At 45.6% G+C, this 20,868-nt stretch overlaps 1 protein-coding gene and 1 pseudogene across 1 annotated transcript; one reads left to right on the plus strand and one right to left on the minus strand.

Annotated features, from left to right (window-relative positions):
* Positions 1-9,094: 9,094 nt before the first annotated feature.
* LOC116902718 lies at positions 9,095-9,333 on the plus strand (annotated as a pseudogene).
* A 263-nt stretch (positions 9,334-9,596) lies between these two features.
* Aicda (activation induced cytidine deaminase) lies at positions 9,597-18,705 on the minus strand. The gene is made up of 5 exons (XM_032907399.1): positions 18,605-18,705; positions 12,999-13,146; positions 11,327-11,597; positions 10,653-10,768; positions 9,597-10,231 (listed from the first exon to the last, which is right to left on the minus strand). The coding sequence occupies exons 1-5, from the start codon at positions 18,610-18,612 to the stop codon at positions 10,178-10,180; spliced, it is 597 nt and encodes a 198-aa protein (XP_032763290.1). The 5' UTR covers positions 18,613-18,705; the 3' UTR covers positions 9,597-10,177.
* Positions 18,706-20,868: the final 2,163 nt, after the last annotated feature.

The raw sequence follows: 20,868 nt of genomic DNA on the forward strand, positions 1-20,868 counted from the left end.
TGTTTTCTGTTTCCTCAATAAAACGAGGATGATAAAGTTTCTGTGTCATAGGGACATTGTAAAACACAGCCTAGGCAATGGAGTTATAGATTAGGTCATATTTTTCCCCCTCTAAATGTACCCAGCCTGCTTGGACAGTTACTAGGAACCCGGTGTGAACAGGCAGACTCATAAAAGTGCAATCAAGCTTACGTAGTCTTGATTATGTGTACCGCACTGAATGGGAGAAAAAAAATATCCCGTGTACCAAGGGCTGAGTGTCTCAGCATTGAATTCATTTATTTTCCCCTGAAATCTCCACCTGTTACTGGCTTCACTTTGGAAAAGAGGAAAAACTAACGATGCGACCAAGGCCACCCAGCTGTTGCTGACTCTGCCCCCCCCACCCCCCCACCAAGAGGAAGCAGCCTTTTGCAAACAAAAGGGCATTTCTGGCAACTTCCTTTATGTATAGCAGACTTAGTTCCCTCCAGATTTTACAATTCAAAAAATAACCCTCGGAGGAAGTCAGCTTCAGCCCTGTTCTGCCTGTGGATGTTCAGCAGTTCAACCTCTCATTAAACTTGGTGACTAATGCTTTGACCATTTCAAGGGCCTTCTCCTCCATCCTGAAACACATATACTCACTTTACAGTATAAGGTGACACGTCTGTGAGCTTGGGTGGCCCCAAATCCTTGCTCAATTACTAAAAGAGTAAACAAATACGGCAGGGGTTGGTGATAAGGAAACCAATAAACGTGAGTGACTTCCTGAATAACTACCTTCTTAACCCCAGAGGTCAGGGCCAGCCAATACCCAGATGTGTGCACCGGTGCGTGGACTTGGTGGATAGACTTGAACCGCCCACACAAGGTACAGTGTTGTTTACTCACTATAGTTAGAAGGGTGCTAATCTGATCTTCAGTACTAAAGGTGTCACCTAGGCTCAGTGGCCAACCTGGCCATCCTGTGAAACAGAGTCTGACAGACTGGACTGAGACAGTGTGGCAAACTGGGGTTCATAAATTCCCAGGGCTGGGGATGGAGCTCAGCCTGTAAAGAACTTGCCAAGCGTTCATGAAGTCCACGTTCCAGTTTTAAAATCGTATAAACCCGGAGTGATACCACAGGCTATAAACCCAGAGGTAGCGGCAGGAGAATCAGGAGTTCAAGGCCGTCTTTGGCTCTACAGCAAGTGTGAGGCCAGCCTGAGCTACATTATAGACACAGTCTCAAAGAAAGAGAGAGAGAGAGAGAGAGAGAGAGAGAGAGAGAGAGAGAGAGAGAGAAAGAGAGAGAGGAAAAACTCAGGATTACAAACACTGTGTCTTCTGGAAGAACTGCCTTTATCTGCCTTTATTTTTGTTATTTTTCCTTGTTCTTCCTTTCTTCTCTGTTTCGTTTGAGACAAGGTCTTACTATGCAGCCCAATCTGGTGTCTCTCACAATCTTTCTGCCTCTGCTCCCAGTACAGGCACAGTTTACCATATATACCTTGTCCCCCTCCCCCTTTTTCTCCTGTGTTGGGGATCGAACCCAGGCCCTCCCCCAGGGTGGGTAGCACTCTGCCACTCAGCTACACCTTTAACTCCTGGAAAAACTTTCGTAGCAGAATCACCCATGTCTAGTGAACCCTGAGGGGCCGTGCTAAGTGCTGCGCTGAAAACAGATTCTTGGGAGCTTGAAGAAATTAATTAATTGAGTAAGTTAACAGCTGTGAGCCATCCTCAGACACAGGCTGGGACCTGAGCATCTTTCCTTTGCTGCCTAAGTCACTGCTATGTTTTCGTTGCCGGGGGGGGGGTATTTTGTTTGCTTTTTGAGATAGGGTTTTCTAGCAGCCTTGGAACTCGCTCTGTAGACTAGGCTGGCCTTGAACTCACAGAGTCCACTGGCCTCCGCTTCCGGAGTGATGAAATTAAAGATGCATGCCGTCACTACCCAGCTATCATTGTGGTCTTATGAAATCTTGTCTTTGTGTGAAAAGGTTCCATTGGGAGTAAACAGAGCATTGAAGCCTTGGGAAAGAAAAGAAACTACCATGAAAAAGACAGGAAACCAGCCACTGCAGGCGCTTTCCCAGTTTGCTCTTTATACAGACGGTTTTGTGGGACGTTTATGGAGTCTTCCTGTACATCACTGTCTCCTCCTTTCTTACTTCTTTCTTTCAGTTTCTTACTTAGATCTCGTGTCTGATAAGGATACATGACACCCGTGAGATTCAAATTGGAAAGAAGAAACCAAATTGCATGAACCATGACAGTCTTAAGACCCCAGAGGGCCATTGCATTTGATTAGCACTCAGAGGTCCTTATTTGTGCTCAGTGGATTTCACGCTCTAAAGACTAGAGCATCTTCCTGGGGATACAGCTTGCCTGGGTTTTCACCTATCTCCCAGATGGCCTGTGTGACTCCAGAACTTGTCTCTTTACAGCCAACCCAGCCCTGTCCTGGTTATCATATCCGACAGAGAGGGTGACAGCTCTTGAGCAATGACTACCCAAGGTCTCTCTTCACTAACTTGTTTTTGGCTCCCCCCACCCCAGAGTCCTGTTTAACTTTATAAACCATTCTCTACTTAAACGTGTACCTAGGTTTCCTAAGTAAAGTTACCTCCTCCAGACAGAATCCTGTTTTACAGCACTGATAGGCAGTGCATTCTTACTCCTCCCAGATTTTGAGGCAGGAATTAGTAATTTGAAGGGAAGGCTGTTTCCATGCACTGTCAAGGGTTCAGGAGCCAAGAAGAAGGCAGATGCTATTTTCAACTTGCAAAGCCATTCGGGATGGGACCCAAAACAACTCTTGCGCACTCAACCACGGAGCAATTCCCAGGAGGCTTTGCACCGTTGCGACGAGTGTCAGAGATAGCCAACAGGTCAGAGGACGGTTGAAGCTGCCTCAGTATCTCTTTTTTGTTCCTCTTTACTGGGGCTGGATGCAGACCCATGGACCAGAAGAGACAGGAGGGGAGTGTTTGAATAGAGAGAGGAGAATCCAAAGGGTCTGTGGTATAGCCCAGGCTGGCTGGAAACTCCCAGACCTGTCTAAGCCTTCCCAAGTGCTGGGATTACAGGTGTGGGCCACCACACCTAGAAACAACAATCTTAAAGTTCACAGACAAACAAAATATTTAATTATCACACATTGTGAAAGTGTAGTCCTCTAAGGAAGTAAAACTAACGAGTGTTAAACCTCAGAATGATCAGCCTGCTGTATACGGTTGTTAAAACAAGGGCCAAGGCTGGGTGTGGGGGTGTGGGTCTTTAATACCAGAACTCCCATCTCACTAAGTAAATAATAAATGAAATAAAGGTTTAATATTGTGTTTTGGGCTGGAGAGATGGCTCAGTGGTTAAGAGCACTAACTGCTCTTCCAGAGGTCCTGAGTTCAATTCTCCGGTAACCTTATGGTGGCTCACAACCATCTGTAATGGAAGCTGATGCCCTCTTCTGGTGTATCTGAAGACAGAGGCAGTGTACTCATAAACAAGAATAAATAATTTTTTTTTTAAAAATGTGTTTTACTTTTTTTTATCTTTGTTGTTGTAGAGACAGGCCCTGATTGATCTGTTTTGCTATGTAGCTGAAGACTTTTAATATATTAAAACAAACAACACACACACACGTACACACACACACGTGTGCACTGCAATCCTGTGGGGGTTAAAGGACAACTCGCAGGAGTCTTACCAGGCTTACGAGGCAAATGCAGATTCTGCTATCATTCCCGGCCATCTGCCCGCTGTGGTGAGCTGTCACAAATCCCTGTAACGCAGTGAAATCAAAACTCTAGAGGCTTGTAATTTATCAATCAGATTTATATCAGTAAATTCTCACCCCACAAAACACCCACTCAGTGAACTCAGAGCCAATTGATATTGATATAAGCTGCCCGCCTAGACTGGACAAATTGTCCTGTAATTTTCCTTCCCTTATATGATATTCATGGCTACCTGGGACTATTTAAAGCCACGCAAAATCTAGATCATCTTTCTCTTCCTTCATCTTCCTTCCTTCTTGTGTCTCTCTCTCCCGTCTCTAAAACTCCCAGACACCTTCGCTGTCCCCTGCCCAATCACAGGCTCTCTCTCACCTTACCTTGTGCCCGCCCTCACCTGCGTATAGACAGCAATCCACTAGAATGAGTGAATACTGAGTGGAGCAGTGTTGATTTTAAATGAAGTCTCCTTAAGAAACAACCGTCATTACCACCACTACAGAGAGAGCGTTAGTGAAATGAAATACAAATTGTGGAGAATGAGCTGGCAAGATGGCTTACTGTGCAAGGGCACTTGTCCCGTGGTTAGAATGACAAATGTTCCCACAGGCTCTAATACTCAATGTTGGTTCTAGGTCGGTGGCTGTTTTGGGGGTGTTTAGGAAGTGCAGCCCGGCTGAGGGAACCGATCACTCATGGGCTTTAACATTTTACAGCTCTATTTCCAGTTTGCTCTCTGCTTGACCCTCGCTGTTAAAGATGTGATTACCCAGTTTCCTGCTCCTCACGTCACGGCTGCCACTCGATGCCAGGCCTCCACCCCACAGTGATGGTATCTTAGCTCTCAGTGCGATAAGCCAAGAGAAACTCTCTCTCTTTCTTAAGTTGTCCCCGGTGACGGTGTTTTAATCACAACAACAAAAAAGTAACTAACACTCACTAATGATAATAATAATAATAACAATAATAACAATAATAATCTAAAATGAATTAGGTAGTACTGGAAGCTAGTTCAGCAGACAGAGCAGCAGGAGTTGGTGACTTGGAATTTTGTGTGCCAATGGTTTTCAGGAAATATTGAATGCATTGCTCACTGCAGAGAAGGGAGCATATGCTATGCCATGAGAATTCCCAGTTAGAACCAGTTCTAGAGCTCGGGCTTTGGTTACGGGACAGGGAAGGAGGGTTTGTTGCGGACAACGTGAACTCTGTGACTGGGCTTGTGAAGAAGCCTTTTGTTTATTTAGGGTGTGCACCTAGGACAGAATAGAGCTGTGAGTTCACAGGACAGAGGGAGGGAGTGTGGGGGACTTTGTGGGAAGCATAACTTTTAAACAAAATCACAGAGTTGTTTTAATTTCTCAGACTAACAGTGTCGGAAGCTGGTATCCCATGAGAGTATATTCGACAGGAACCAATCCCCCTTCCCTGTGAGTGTTGGTTGGGCCAGCTTGCAACTCCTTGGGGCTTTTCATCTTTCTCAGATGATCCTGGAGGGGTTAGAGAGCTACTTGGGGGCTGGGCATGGTGGTGTGCACTCAGGAGATGGAGCAGAAAAACCAGGAATTCAAGGCTGGCCTCAACTACACAGTTGTAAGCTAGCCTTGGTTATGTGGGGGGTGGGAAGACTTGTCACAAAACAAATAGCAAGAATGATAAAAAATAATAAAGAAAGGAAGAAAGGAAGAAAGGAAGAAAAGAAAGGAAGAAAGAAAGAAAGAAAGGAAGGAAGGAAGGAAGGAAGGAAGCAAATGATCCACTTAGAAGCTGGGGTATGGCTCATAGAGTGTTCGCCTAGCATGCAGGAGGCCTTGAGTTCAAATCCAACTCCACCAAAACCAGGAGACAGACTTGGAGCACAGATTCCCCCTGTCAGGGCTGAAGACTGGACCCAGCAGGTATGACTTTAGGGGCTTGTCTTGTGGGCAGAAAGGATGGCAATGACACTCTCAAAGACACTGCCACCAGGTGTGGTATCACACACCTGTAATCCTGGCACTCGGGAGGCACAGACAGGTGGGTCTCTGAGTTCGAGGTCAGCCACGTCTATATCATAGCAACTTTCAGAACCCTGGGTCAGAAAACCAAATCAATCATTAAGACAGATCCTTAAATGCACAGAATTCTAGTAATTTTATTAAAAAATACTTCCCTTTGACAGAATGCTGACACCCACACGTAAGCAGATCTTCGTTTCTCCTCCCCTCCAATCCCTGGTAAGCACTTAGTGTCTCTATGGGTTTCCCAGTTTCTAGTGTTTTCTGTCTCCGAAGGGTGTGTTTGTTTGTTTGTTTGTTTGTTTGTTTGTTTGGAGAAGGGTCTCATGTAGCCCACCCTGGCCATGACTTTATTATGTAGTCAAGCCTGGCTGTGAGCTTCCGATCCTCCTGCCTCATCTCCCGAATGCTGGGATGTGCACGGCCACATCCGGACTCCTACTCTGGACATTTTAGGCACTGGAATCGTACAACGTGTGGAGTTTTGTGTGTTTCTCCCATAGAGCACAATGTTTTCTTTTGAAAAAAATTTTTTAAAAGATTTATTTATTTATTTAACATATGTGAGTACACTGTAGCTGTCTTCAGACGCACCGGAAGACGGCATCGGATCACCATTACAGATGGTTGCGAGCCACCGTGTGGTTGCTGGGAATGGAACTCAGGACCTCTGGAAGAGCAGTCAGTGCTCCTAACCACTGAGCCATCTCTCTAGCCCTTCTTTTGAAATCAATTATTAGTTTTCTTTCTTTTAAAAATTGCACTTACCTATTGTACATGTACGGGGGTGGCCTGCAAGCCATGATGCATGTGAGATCAGAGGACAGAGTTGAGTTGGTTCTCTCTTCTCCCAGCTTGGACTTGGCTGATGAGGTCGTTACCCATTGAGCCATCCTGCTGGCCCAGCACCATGCCTTCACGGTATATTCATGGTACGGCCAAATCAATTAAATTTCCTCTGCGGGTGTGCCACACTACGCTTGTACACACTCACCAGCTGATGGGTATTTACGTTTCGGGGCTATTATGCCGAATGGTATTCTGAATATTCACGTACACCTTTTTGTCTGACCATATATGTTTCTTTTTATCTGTGGTGTGTGCATGTATGTCTTCAGTCATTTGCATGTGCATATGTAGCTAACATTCCTTAGCCATGTGCACATACATGTGTTGGTATCACTCCTCAGCCACGTGCACATAAATACGAAGGTATCATTCTTTTAGGCTCTGGCCATTTTTTTTTTAAAATAGAGATTCACTTTGTAGACCGGGCTGACCTCAATCTCACAGAAATCTGCCTGTCTCTGCATCCTGAGTGGTGGGAAAAGGTGTTTGCCACTAAGCATGGCCCTAAAAGGAAAAGATTCTCTCCATTTCCCTGGAATTTGCCAAGTAGATGATGCTACTGGCCTCAGACCTGGCTGCCTCTGCCTCTTGAGTGCTGGGATTTTGCACCACCATGTGCAGTGTTTTAACTGGGATTTTGGGGATTAGGAATTCTGGGGATCAAACCTGGCTCCCTGTGGTTTCAAGGCAAACACTTTACCAAGTGAGCTATCTGTCTAACTAACTCCTCAAGCTTGTAATTCTTTTTAGAAACTCAGCAGGGGGATTGTCTGGTCCAATAGCATTCTCCATTTAACTTCTGAGGATCTGCAAACTGCTCCCCACATTCCTACATGTCCACAAGTTCCAGTCATCCCACTGCCTCATTGACGCTGTTTTTATTGGGTGTCTGTTCCGGTGGTTAGGAATCCAAACCTCAGGAAGATTTCCACCTGTGCTACTTTGAAGGCTTAAACTTTCAATCTCTACGTGGAAGTTCTCGCTATTGAACACATTTCTGTGTGTGTGTGTGTGTGTGTGTGTGTGTGTGTGTGTGTGTGTGTAAGAGGTCCAAATCTGTTCTTTCATTTGTTTCCTTTGTTTAAGATGGAGTCCTTCTTATCCCCATGCTGTCCCGAACAATTGATCTTCTTGACTCAGTCTCCCAAGTAGAGGACAGGCAGGTGCCACCTTGCCAACTTCATTCTCTGCACGAAAGGTCAAGTTGCCCCAGCAGGATTTGCTGACTCAGCGTACCTTGCACCTTTATCCAAAATCAGTTGGTCGTAGATAAGCGGGTTAATTTCTAAACTCTCAATTAAATTCTATTTCATCAGGTATTTATTTATTCATTTCTTCCTTTATTTTTTCTAAGACAAGGTCTCTATGTGTGGTCCTGGCTGTCCATGGAGCACTCTCAGGCTGACCTCAAACCCACAGAGACCCTCCTGCCTCTGTCTTCCCAATGCTGGGGCTAAAGACATGTACCACCTTACCCTGTCACTTTAACTTATAAACGCTTTTTTTGACGTCATTTTATTCAGTAGTTCGTCTCCAAAACTTTCAGATTCTAATCACGTATCCAGTTGATTTAAAATGAGCCGAGATGAACTTGCTGTGAGGAAAAACAAAAGTTCCTAAAATTCGAGAGCACAGCTGCTAAGCCGAACCATTACACTTTCTGATGGTCACAGTCGTGTGCACAGAGATAGCAATTTCTAAAGTTTCAAATCTATGAAACTTCAGGCACCCACTTTAATATTCCGGAAGAGGAAATGACATCAGGAGTATCGCTGGATGATGTGCAGCAAAATATGAAACAGGAACAGATACAGGAAGGAATTGATGATCTTTATTTTTTTCTCCTCTTCCTTAGCAACTTACATACAATAAATACCGATTTCGGGTACAGAATATCCCGTGGGTCTTTTAAGTGCGTTCTAACGGCTACTGGGTAATAGCTGCACAGGGATTTTTTTTTCTAATATTTTTCTCATCAGCGAAGATCGTTGTTAGGGAGACAAGGCATAAGAGGGACAAATAGGGAGTCTATGTTGGTTCCATAAATTTTCTTGGGCAAAGCATAATTTCCTTGCCATGGTCTTGTGCCTTGCATTTTTCCATGTTAAATATTATTTATCCGACCCCAACCCTCGCCATGCTGTTTTAAATAGCGTCTCACCTTACAGCCCAGACTGGCCTCAAATTTACAGTCCTTCTGCCTCAGCCTCCTGAATGCTGGAACTATAGGTGAATGCCACTTTTCCTGGCATCGGATATGACTCTAGTTTGCCACCCTCTTATATAGTTAACAATTTGGGGGAACAGCACCACACACATATAAAAAATAGAATTTTTTGCTTAACTTTGTGGACATCCATCAAAGAGAATAAATTACCACTCCATACTCAGACAATTCCCAGGTGTCCATTACTAGAAGTTCCTGGTGTTTCTAAATCACAGGCTGCTTTAAGAATCTTGTTGCCAAGGACACAAGGGAAGGAGAGTAGGAACGTGGGGCCATTTCTGCTGTGTTTTGTCTTTGTGGTCCTCGAAGAGCTTCCAGCCATGTTGGGCCAGAGTATCCAGACATTCACCACCTCTGTGGTCTGTCTCAGCCACTATGAGGAGGGGGCGGAGGGGTGGGGGAGGAGAATTGCTCTTTTCTTTTCTCTTTTTTGGGGGGAGTTGGGGTTAGGAGTTGGGGTGGGGATAAGTGGCAGTTACTGTCTATGATGACTGTATACTTTTGATCTGGATTTTCTGCTCCTCTCCTTACAGTAAGGCACCAGTTACTTAAGAAATAAGGATGTTTAAACCCTTTAACAGAGTTATGGATGTTTAAGGGAAGCGATCTGAAAATTGGATTGAACTCTTGAACTCTCATTCTAGATAAGACTGTAAGTAAACTAATGACATTAAAAACGAAAGAGAGTCTGTGTTTCCAGGGGATTTGCTTCTTGAAGCATGAACTCATTTTCAGAATGATTTCTTTGTAGTCCTCATCTGCACTTTAATATCCTTTATTAAAATCACCCAGAGGTGATCACGCATACTTCAAATCCCAACCCCCAAACCCTCTCACGTACGAATATAAAAAACAGGACGGACAATGAAAATATATAGTAATATATAGCACATGCCTGCATATTAATGCTTTTGAGAGAATGACTTGTGATGGCTCAGACCGCGACTATAGGACAGCCCCGTGGCCTCGTCAGAAGAGAACCCCTGAAAGTGAGCCCCAGAGGAAAAGAGTAGAAAAATCCGTCACTGATACCCCTGAAAATTCAAATGAATAAAAGAACATAGGGTAGGTGTAACAAACTGTGAGATCGTCTCCATATGCTTTTCTAAGCAATTTCCTTCCGTTTCCATCCTGTTGAAAAGTCCGAGAGAGCATCTTATGTGGTCCAAAGTCTGGCAGTTCTGCTGTTTCCCAGTAGATGGCGATGTTGCACACAAAGCACAGTTTGCACCATCGCTCTGGAGGGCCTATGCAGCTCAAGTATTTTTAAAAGTCATATAATTTCCCCTCTACACTTATAAGTGAGTACTTAGGAAGAAAAACGGGTAGTTGAAGGATTGTTTTTCCATCCAGTCTCTTCAGCAGAGAAATTTCACTACACGTGACGTTCCAGGAGGTTGCTATCAAAGTCCCAAAATGCGAAACGCATCTCTCAAGTCATCGACTTCATACAAGGGCTGCAGAAACGAGAGATACAAACAGAGTGAATGGATTTAAATTTGAGCTGGGGAGGGGGAAGCGTCTGAACGAAGTGGGTGCTCCAGAGGAAAGTATATTGGGATGAGGTCTAGGAAAAAGAAGGGGAGAATTCTGGCCTAGAAGGAATCCCACCTGAGGGGAGGGTAACAGAAAGAAACAGTTATGAGGACTGAGCGAAGAGGAAGCTACAGGAAAGAGGCTAAGTGGGAGCTCAGCCCTGGGCAAAGATCAAAGAGAAAACTAGAGTGTAAGTGCAGTGAAGTATTACGTCATGTGAAACAACACGAGATACAACTATCTAAGAGGCTGGGGGGGGGGGGAGACAGACACACACACACACAGAGAGAGAGAGAGAGAGAGAGAGAGAGAGAGAGAGAGAGAGAGAGAGAACGAACTTACCAAAAGGATGCGCCGAAGCTGTCTGGTTAGCCTGACGGAGTTTTCATGCAGCCCTTCCCAGGCTTTGAAAGTTCTTTCATGATTTTCTACAAATGTATTCCAGCAGTAAAAATAGTCTTAAAAGAGAAATAAATGCATAAATAAGAAGGTGCGTCTGCGTGCGCGCACATACAAACAGTGTGTAGGTGAAGGTCAGAAAGTCAGACACAGTTAGTGAGATTTCTTTTCTTCCACCATGTGGGGTTTCAGGGATCAAACTTGAGCCACCAAGGCAAGTGTCCCCACAGAACCATCCCTCTGACCACCACCACCATCACCATCACCATCATCATCATCATCGTTAATTTGTTATTTGATGGCTGACGGTGGAACGCAGGGCTTTGCACATGCTAGACAAGAGTTCTGTCACTGAGCGCACCTGTAGCCCTGCCAACTTCTATGTCTCAAATTCTGATAATTCTGAGATTAAGCATACTTATAGTTCCACCACTCAGAAGGCACAGGCCGGAGAATTGAAAGCCTGAGATAGTGAGACCCTACCTCAAAAAATAAAATAATACATTTGATCTCGAGTACGAATTGAGAGTCTTGATGTCGCCCTCTGCCCCCAGTTTCCCAGCCGACTCTCACTCTGAGTGACAACTCAGACCTCCTCTCCTGTGCACCCGTCTCACCTTTGAAGGTCATGATCCCGATCTGGACTCCGGCGCGGTGCAGCCTCCGCAGCCCCTCAGGCTCAGCCTTGCGGTCTTCGCAGAAGTAGAGGCGCGCGGTGAAAATCCTCAGGCTGAGGTTAGGGTTCCATCTCAGAAACTCAGCCACGTGCCGCGCACAGTCGTAGCAGGGGCTCCAGGAAGTGAACCAGGTGACACGGTAACACCGGCCGGGGTCCAGGTCCCAGTCCGAGATGTAGCGTAGGAACAACAATTCCACGTGGCAGCCCGACTGGAGAAAGAGCAGAGAGTGCTGGTGACGAGACAGGCAATGCTGTCCCACCCAGGCCATTTGGGATGCTTGTAGGAATGTCGCATGGCTGGCCTGGAACTCGCTATGTAGACCAGGCTGGCCTCAAACTCACAGAGATCCACCTGCCTCTGCCTCCAGAGTTCTGGATTAAGGGTGTGCGCCACCATTCCCAGAATAAAGTTAATTGTCTTGTTAAGAGAGCACTTATTGGAGCCAAATCTTTTTATTACATTGGCTCTGTTGGGTCAAGAAAAGCTGCAGATTTATGGGACAAGGAATTTATCACACACCTTTGTGATTGTTTGGATGCCATGTTGTAAAACTGCATCTTGGCCACTAGGTGGCGCCAGGACAATTTGTAAGGAGGGTTAGGGCACTGCTTGGAGGGAAAGCTTATTGAAGAGACTCAAGTCTAACTTCGTGTGTAAGTGGAAGGCAATTAAGTAATGTGTGTGTGTGTGTGTGTGTGTGTGTGCGTGTACGTGTGCGTGTGTGTGTGCGCGCGTGACCACAGTGCCTGTGATAACTGCAACCATAATAGGCCCATGTCCTATTGTGAAAATCATTAGTCTAAGACTGAAGATGGTTTTTATTTTACTCATCTTTTTTGCGCTATTTCTTTAGCAGTAAAGCAAACTGGTGTTGTGAGCACTGCGTGCGAAGAGAAAGTACTACTTGACCAAGCCGTCTATAAATACAGTGTGTCATGACTCCAAGTAGGGAAGGGATTGTGTGTAAAATGATAGTGTTAAAGTAAGTTTTCCCCACAAAAGGGAACCTTCATTATAAATGGACAACTCCACGAGCGTGTGCGTGTCCGTGCGCTTGTGCATGCGCTTGTGCTTGTGCTTGTGCTTGTATGCGTGTGCGTTGCCCTTGTGGGAAAGCATTGGATTCCCCGGATCGGGAGTTTCAGATGGTTGTGAGTTGACATGGGAGTACTGGGAACCTAGCCCAGGTCACCGCGGAGCAGCCTCTGGATGGAGGGTTTGGGGGCGAGGGGGCTCCTTTACTTAATGGGGGGGCGAAGTGGAATGGGGAGATGTAGAAAAGTTTGGGGACAGTTCTTACTGTCATTGAAGCAGGGTGTGGCAATACGGTTCCCAGCGTGACTACCAACCTTCAGGCCCAGAATGTGAAAGAACCCTAGGAAGCTGGTGGAGACATTAATCAAATAACCCGAAAAGGTTCAGTGTGGTGACACACGCCTGTAATTACAGCACCGAGGCAGGAGGATTGTCAGAGTTGGTCAGCTTGAGAGCACAGGTGCTGGCTCTTTCTCCAACTCCGTTTCTCCTTCTCTCCCCTTTGAGACTGTCTTGTCCCCTAAGCACTTGGCACCAAGGGCTTTAGTGTCAACAGCTACCAATGCCCTGGTACCTTGTTGCGAAGGTGGCCGAAGTCCAGTGAGAAGGAGGTGGCGCTATCTCTCCTCTTCACCACATAGCACAGGTAGGTCTCGTGCCGACCCTTAGCCCAGCGGACATTTTTGAAGTGGTAAAGAAACTTCTTTTGCTTCATCAGGAGGCTGTGAATGAGAGAAGAAATTCAGGGCAGGGCCTCTCTGTCCCCACACTCTTCCCTCAGTTTTGTCTGTTATTATTGCCGCTGCTGAGGACTGAACCTGGAGCCATATGCGAGCTAACCACTGAGCTGCATCCCCACACCTATTACGATCATTATAATTTTTAAAATTTTAAAATTATCTGGGTTAAACTGGAAAGTGTAGTCTTGTTTCCTTTTCTGGATACCCGAGATGCGCTCAGCTTAAAATCCACCCATCCTTCCCCGCCCACAGTTCACCCCTTCCCCTCCCCTTCACTGCAGCAAACTGGGTAATTAGCCTTGATTATTTTTTTTAGATTTATTTATCTATTTTATGTATGTGAGGACACTGTCGCTGTCTTCAGACACACCAGAAGAGGGCATCAGATTCCATTACAGATGGCTGTGAGCCACCATGTGGTTGCTGGGAATTGAACTCAGGACCTCTGGAAGAGCAGTCAGTGTTCTTAACCACTGAGCCATCTCTCCAGCCTTTATTTATTTTTAATGCATTTATTTATATGCTTTATGTATGAATGTTTTGTGTACATGCATGTCTGCATGTCAAAGGAGGGCGTGAGACCCCCATCAGATGATTATGAGCCAATATATGGTTGCTGGGAATTGAACTCAGGATCTCTGGAAAAGCAGCCAGTCTCTTAACCACTGAGCCATCTCTCCAGTCCGGCCATCTCTCTAACTCTCCTTGATCGATTTTTCTTCCTCAGTTTTCACATTTAATTAATTGTATAAGTTTGTGAATTCTATTGGAACACAGAAAAAAGAAAGTATGGTGGTTTGACATTCTGAGAGCTTGAAACATGGGAGATCTAAGGCTTTGGACACGGCCTTAGAGAGCTTTAACCTTCTGTCCACTACTGCAATAGCATCCCAGAAACAGAACTCCTCCAAAAGCAAGTTATAAAACCTGGCAAGGACCGGGTAAGGTTGCTTGAGCCTGTAACCTTAGCCCTTTGGGGTTGGGTGTGGGTGGGGATTGCTGTAAGTTTGAGCCCAGCCTGAGCTCCATAGCAAGAATATAATTCAGGAGTACAGCAGTTGCCTATCACGTACGAGGCTCTAGGTCTGATCCCTCAGTACCACAAAAGGAAGCAAAGGAAAACATAGAAAGTCACACTCCAATTCCAGCACTTGAGTCATAGCGGAGGAAGGAAGAAAAGGTTATCAAAGCCACTGAGCTACTGGGAAAAGAAAGGTCACTCTCTTCCTTGAAGAACCATATTCCGTGGGTGTCCTGTCTTACATCCAGGAAAAGCAGTGCTGCAGATGGGCCTTGCTGGGTGCCCTTCCTCTTCTAAGCACAGGGTCATATGAGGTCATGTCGACTTGCTATCACTTTGCTACATAGTATCTACCCATCCTTCATTGAACAGAAGTATAAGAAACAGTTAGTTGCCTCTGTATCTTTAAAAGAAATCACATTTGTTCCTTATTGTGGTGTGAATGGTGTGTGTGTGTGTGTGTGTGTGTGTGTGTGTGTGTGTGTGTGTGTGTGGTGGGGGGGGGGGGGGAGAGGCAACACATGCTACAGGACACATATGGAGACCAGAGTACAACACTGGGTGTAGGTCCTTGACTACTGTCCTGTTTGAGACTGAATCTCTTGTTCTCTGCTATGCACCTCAGGCTCATAAGCTTCCCGGAGTTCTCCTTAAATTGCCTTAGAAGGCACAGGAGTTACAGGTGCCTGCTACGGGGCAGCTAAACTCATATCCTCTCGCTTTCATGGCAAGCGCTGTTCCCACAGAGCCATCTTCCCAGCCCTCGAGTTTCTTTTTTTTTTTTTTTTGGTTCTTTTTTTTTCGAGCTGGGGGCCGAACCCAGGGCTTTTGGCTTCCTTGGCAAGCGCTCTACCACTGAGCTAAATCCCCAACCCCTCGAGTTTCTTAAAAAAAAAAAAAAAAATTACAGTTCCTGTTAAAGCTGTGGCCAGCGTAACAGAGTCCAGCGAGGTGAAACAACGGATGATGAACAGCGGTGTGGCTCTCACTTGTAGACACAGCACTGCCACACAGTGGTGCTGGGCGGAAGTGCAGAGATTTTTTTTTTTTCTTTTTTAAAAAAAACTAGTTAGGAATTTGAATAGGTGTTGATGCAAGAGAATTGAAACCATTTTTCACTTTTGTTGCTGTTGAAATACAATTTACATAGCAAACTCCACTCACTTAAAATCTACAGCTCCATGAATGCTGACAGGTCCGCAGCCCAGGCTGCCAGCGCCATCAGAGGAGACAGCGTTTCTAGACTTCTTAAACTTCTTAGCCGCTATTTGCTGCTCTTTCTCCTCTTGCCCAGGCAACCGCTGACCTACTTTCTGTAAATGTAAATTGTTTCTAACTTTCTATAATTTCATATAAGTTACATTTTTTCCTTCCTACGTAACTTCTGTCATCAAACTGTAAATTTCGTATCCATCCTTGGCTATCGGTGGCTGCCTCCCTTTTCCTGCTGAGCAGTATTCTATTGTGAGGGCAGACCATGTTTTGTTTATTCATTTATGTGCTGATTGAAATTTGGATATGTTCCACTTTGGTGCTGCCGTGGTTAGAACCACTGTAAATATTTATATACATCATTGAATTCATGTAGCTGACAGCTCACGCTCTAATAATAATTCAATACAAGTGGCAGTCGCTGACTTTTGGAAAAACAAATTGTTTTGAGGACATGGTCTCTCTGTGGGATCCATGCTGGTCTGGAAATCTCTATGTAGCTGCAGTTGACCTCAAACTCATGATCCTCCTGTCTTAGCCTCTAAGGATCATAGCTTTATTTTGAAATAACAATTTACCATGATAATCATCATAGAACCTCCATGTCTACCGTTCATCACTAGCGTATAAAACCCTTTAGCAACTGGGCATGGTGGTGGCGCACACCTTTAATAACAGAATTTGCGGGGGCAGAGGGGGGGTGCACAGAGGCAGGTGGATCTTTGTGTAGTGAAAGCCTGATTTACATAGAGAATTGCAAGTCACCCAGGCTATGTGGTGAGACACATCATCATCACAATCTCCGCGGCCACCTCTGTCATCGTCGTCATCATCGTCATCATCATCATCATCATCATCATCATCATCATCATCATCATCATCATCCTATACTCAGCATATTATAATAAGAAGCACAGGTCTCTCTTGAATCCAGCTAGTCTTAAACACCTTAATCTTCATCTCTTAGCAATGAATTGGTTTTTTATTTAACTAAATTGTCTGTGTTACCTAGCCGGGAAAAGTAGAGAACCTTTTTCAGTGGGTTGAGCCTGGAGCCTCGTACATGCTAGTGAGTGCTTTGCCGCGGAGTCGTACCCCGCCCTAGAAAACGTCTTTTTTTCCATATACTGTGCGTAGCAAGTGTATGTACAAGCGTGTGTGTGTGTGTGTGTGTGTGTGCGCGCGTGCATGAGCGTTATTTATGAGTATGTATTGGGGTGGGTGCCGTTATTATGAAGGAAAGGTATCCTTGGAGTTTAGAAAAGAAGGGTGTGTCACAAGTAGAAGAATTATGTCTGCACCACAGGAAAATGTAATAGGCCGTTTCTGTCTTAAGAGTCCAGCCACGGTGGGCGGAGCTGCGCAGTCCTGACCTGTGGATTGGTCGCCTTGACCCAACACTTCCCCCAACTCTAGTTAGGAGCCTATCTCCAGCTCCCTCTCCTCAGAATGTCCCTCCCCGTAGGGAGGACTTTGCTGGGCAGTGTTTCGGACCTGTAGGCTGCCAGCTGCTGAGACAGCTGTGCTCCTTGAGGCAGAACATCAGTCGCTTCCCCAGCAATGCAAACCAGACGCAAAGGGTTAAAAATAATCCCAGCAGAGTACAGTGAGTTCTCGCCGCATGCTGCCTTTACTCCCATACAGTGCACCTCTCCACTTTCTGGTTTGCTTCTCCCGGAATCTTAGCCTTGCCTTTGTCTTTGCCTTGCATTTTGCTAGGTTCGCGCATATCTCCCGGCCCCTTCTCCATCAGGGCATAGATCTCAGATTTGTTTCAAAATCCTATAAACTCAGAAGTAGTTGATGCTGTCTGCCTGCCCGCTGTGAACATTTGTTTGTTTGCCTGGTTGTTTGTCTGTTTGCCTGCTTGCTTGCTTTTTGAGGGCTCAGGATGTAATTCAGTGGCAGAGTACTTGTCTAGCATGTACAAGGCCCTCAGTGTGGTCCTTAATAGGGGTGAGGGAGAGTGGGGGGAGGAGGGGAAAGGACAGGGAGGAGGGGAAGGAGGAGGAGAGGAGGAAGAGAAGAAGGGAAGGAGAAGGGGAGGAGGGGAGGAAGACAAGGGGAGGAGGGGGAGGAAGATGAAAGGGGAAGACGGGGAGGAGGGGGAAGAAATGAGGGGGAGGAGGATGAAGGGATAAGAGGAGGGAGGAGGGAGGAGGGGGAGGAGGGATGGGAGGAGGAAGGGATAAGAGGAGGGAGGAGGGGGAGGAGGGAGGGAGGAGAGGAAGAAGGAGGGAGGGGAGGAAGGGGAGATGGGGGAGGAGGGGAAGGAAGATAAAGGGGGAGGAGGAGAGAAATAAAAAAGAAAGAAGGAAGACAAGAAAGGAAAGATCTGGAATCTGAAGAACAGCCATGCTGCCATTAACTACATTAACTCCATATTCTAACCTTCATAGCCAACTGGAAGTGAACTCAAGTGTATGGGTTTCAGGCATAGTGACTCACACACTGGCAATAAATGTAGAAAAATGAGAGAGACATTTCTGATAATGGCTTGTCACGAACCACATATAAGAGCCCAAAAAGCTTTCAAGAAGCTAAGAAGTCTCTGCACAGATGAATTAAGCAGTAAGAATGCCACTAGCTGTCTAACAGTTGAGCCTGTAACACTAAATTGCCTGTTTTAATGAAATTCTCTCCTTCAATAGACACCATTGTAATGAGCTGCCAGCAATTCATCTCAGATGTTTAGCATTTTTAAGAAGTACAGATTTCATTGCTATAGCAAAATAACCCCAGTAAAGACTCCCCATGCGAGCCTTCAGATGTTGGCTATTTGCCAAATAATTATGAAAATAACCACTACTGTTTTTAGTAAGGAGTTGATATGATTGCGTGTGTGTGTGTGTGTGCGCGCGTGTGTGTGTGTGTGTGTGTGTGTGTGCCACGAGCCTCTAAGCCTTTGCTGTCGTGGCCACAAGCCAACTCCAGCTCTATCCAAATTTCAGGCCAAGTCCAGACTTCCTATCTCTTTTGCAATGCAGAGAAGAGAGCGACCAGGAGAGGTGAAGAACCTCAAGGGTTAGAGTTAGGTCCAGAACCAAAAAACCTGAGCAGAGAGTGATGAACAGAATAGAAAATGTGCACACTGACAGGCAAGGCTGACAGCCAGACAGCCAGGCAGCAATACTGGAACACACACACACACACACACACACACACACACACACACACACACACACGCATATGAGACTGTCCTGTTACCTGTCCATTTCGGGCTCCAGCGTGACTTTCTTGTTTCCCTCAAAGTCTTAGGTCAAAGGGAGCTTGCTTCAAGCAAGGCTGCTTCAGTGCCGTTGTGTGACAGAGCACTGGCCCCTGGCATTCAAATTTGAGCTTGCTCTTGTGGGCTCCTCCCCCAATGATAGCATCACTGCCACCAGGTATCCAACATCTACCTCCTCCTGGGTTGGGTCCAGTAAGGAGGGGCGGGGCCGTGGTGGGCAGAGCCACATAGATTAAATGATTGACAATACTGCTTATGCTGAATGGCCAGCTTCCTTTGAGGCTGCTCCTCTAAAAAGCTAGCCCAGCCCAGGTACCGCAGGTAACAAAGATCAAGAGACAATAGCACTGGACATTTCTCAAATTAGTATCATGTTAATGAGCTGTGTGTGTGTGTGTGTGTGTGTGTGTGTGTGTGTGTGTTCCTGGGTATTATACCTAAGGCTTGTGCATGCTTCCTAATTTTAAAACTATGATAACAATAACAACAATCATGGTGACTTAAAGTGGCATCAAATGGCTGTTCAGTAGCATCTTGTGCTTCATGACCTTACAGTATTTGTTCCTTCAGTTCATTACACTCGGTTTTGTGCCTCAGTAGAGACGGGAATTGACCGCCCTGCTTTCTGACAGCAAGCTCAGCCACACAGCATCCAGAGAATGAACTTTGACCTCCCAATCCTAATATTTTTCTTTGTAAAAATGACATTGCAAGTTAGCTAGAAAGACTAGCTGCTTGCACCGAAAAGCTATTTGTTTTAGTGTGTGTGCGCGCGTGTGTGTGTGTGAAAAAGTGATCTTAAAAAAAGAACTCTTTTTTCTCATTATAAATATCTTGCTGGGGGCCTGGAGAGCTGGCCCAGTGGTTAAGAGCACTGTTGCAGAGGTCCAACAGGTGGCTGTAAGTCACCAAACCCTGATCATCTGGAAGAGCATCCTTTTCGTTCTTTCTTCCATTTCTTCCTTCCTTTCCTTTCCTTCCTTCCTTCCTGTTTTTAGACAGGGTCTCATTGTGTAGCTCATTATGGCTAGTCTGGAACTTTCTATCTAGACCAGGCAAATCTTGAGCTACAAAGACTGGAGCCCAGTGCGTACACACAGCGCATGCCCCTGCCCCACACCTCCAGCTGTTGTTACAACATCTCTCCGTGCAAAGTGTCATAGTTCAAGCCCTCGCTAACTCCACATCTTCATTTGAACACTGCCCGGCAATGGAGACTTCCCTGGATATCATATTTGAAACGTGAACGAGCCTCCATCTTCCTCTAATTCATTTTTTCTCATTATCATATCACTCAATTTCACTCACCGGTGAATTAATGAGTTCCCAGGGGAACATTTCAGGGCTCTGGGAGTAAACAGCAGCAGCGAGGACATTCCCGGTTTAAGGGAACCCAGGTGACAGGTGGACATTTGAAATCCAATCCCTCTAACTTGTCCAGGGAATGACATCCTGAGAACATGCACACACGGTCTCCCTAAGGGTCAAGCGAACTGACATTGTCAGAGATGATGTTATTTCTTTACATTTTTAAAAATTAAAAAAAATTTTTTTGCCCTGTTTGGCAGTAGAGGGGTTTATGAGGCAGAAGTGCCAGACTCCTGTGTAGATGTCAGAGGACAATTTACAAGACTTGGTCTTCCCTGTCCACCATGTAGGTTCTGGGACTCAAACTCAAGTATTCAGGTTTGACAGCAGGGGCATTTATTCATTGAATTATCTTGCCTGCTCTGTCTGACACCATTTCTTAAAAGGGGGAGGGATGAGAGTGGCAGGGGCTGGAGAGACGGTTCCATATTTAAGAACACTGTTCTTTCAGAGGACCTGGGTTCAATTCCCTGCATTTGCATGGTGGCTCACAACCATTTAAGATGGAATATGATGTCCTCTTCGACAAAATACAATATACATAACTAACTAACTAAATAATCCTAAGAAAGGAAGGAAGGGGAGAGAGAGAGAGAGAGGAGAGAGAGAGAGAGAGAGAGAGAGAGAGAGATTCCAGACCAACCAAGGGCTATGTAGTGGAAACCCTGTCACCAAACAACAGAAGAACAAGCACTCTTGTCCCCATGACAACATCAGAATGAGTGGCAGCTGTACATGATCACAATCCCAGCATTCTGAAGGTTAAGGCAGGAGGTTTCCTGAAAGTTTGAGACCAGCCTGGGCTATATGTCCAGTTCCAGGACAACCTTGGAACTCTGCTAAAAAAACAGGAATAAAGAAAGGAAATGTTTTC

The sequence above is a fragment of the Rattus rattus genome, chromosome 6 (genome assembly GCF_011064425.1).
Source record: "Rattus rattus isolate New Zealand chromosome 6, Rrattus_CSIRO_v1, whole genome shotgun sequence".
In the NCBI taxonomy this organism is placed as follows: domain Eukaryota; kingdom Metazoa; phylum Chordata; class Mammalia; order Rodentia; family Muridae; genus Rattus; species Rattus rattus.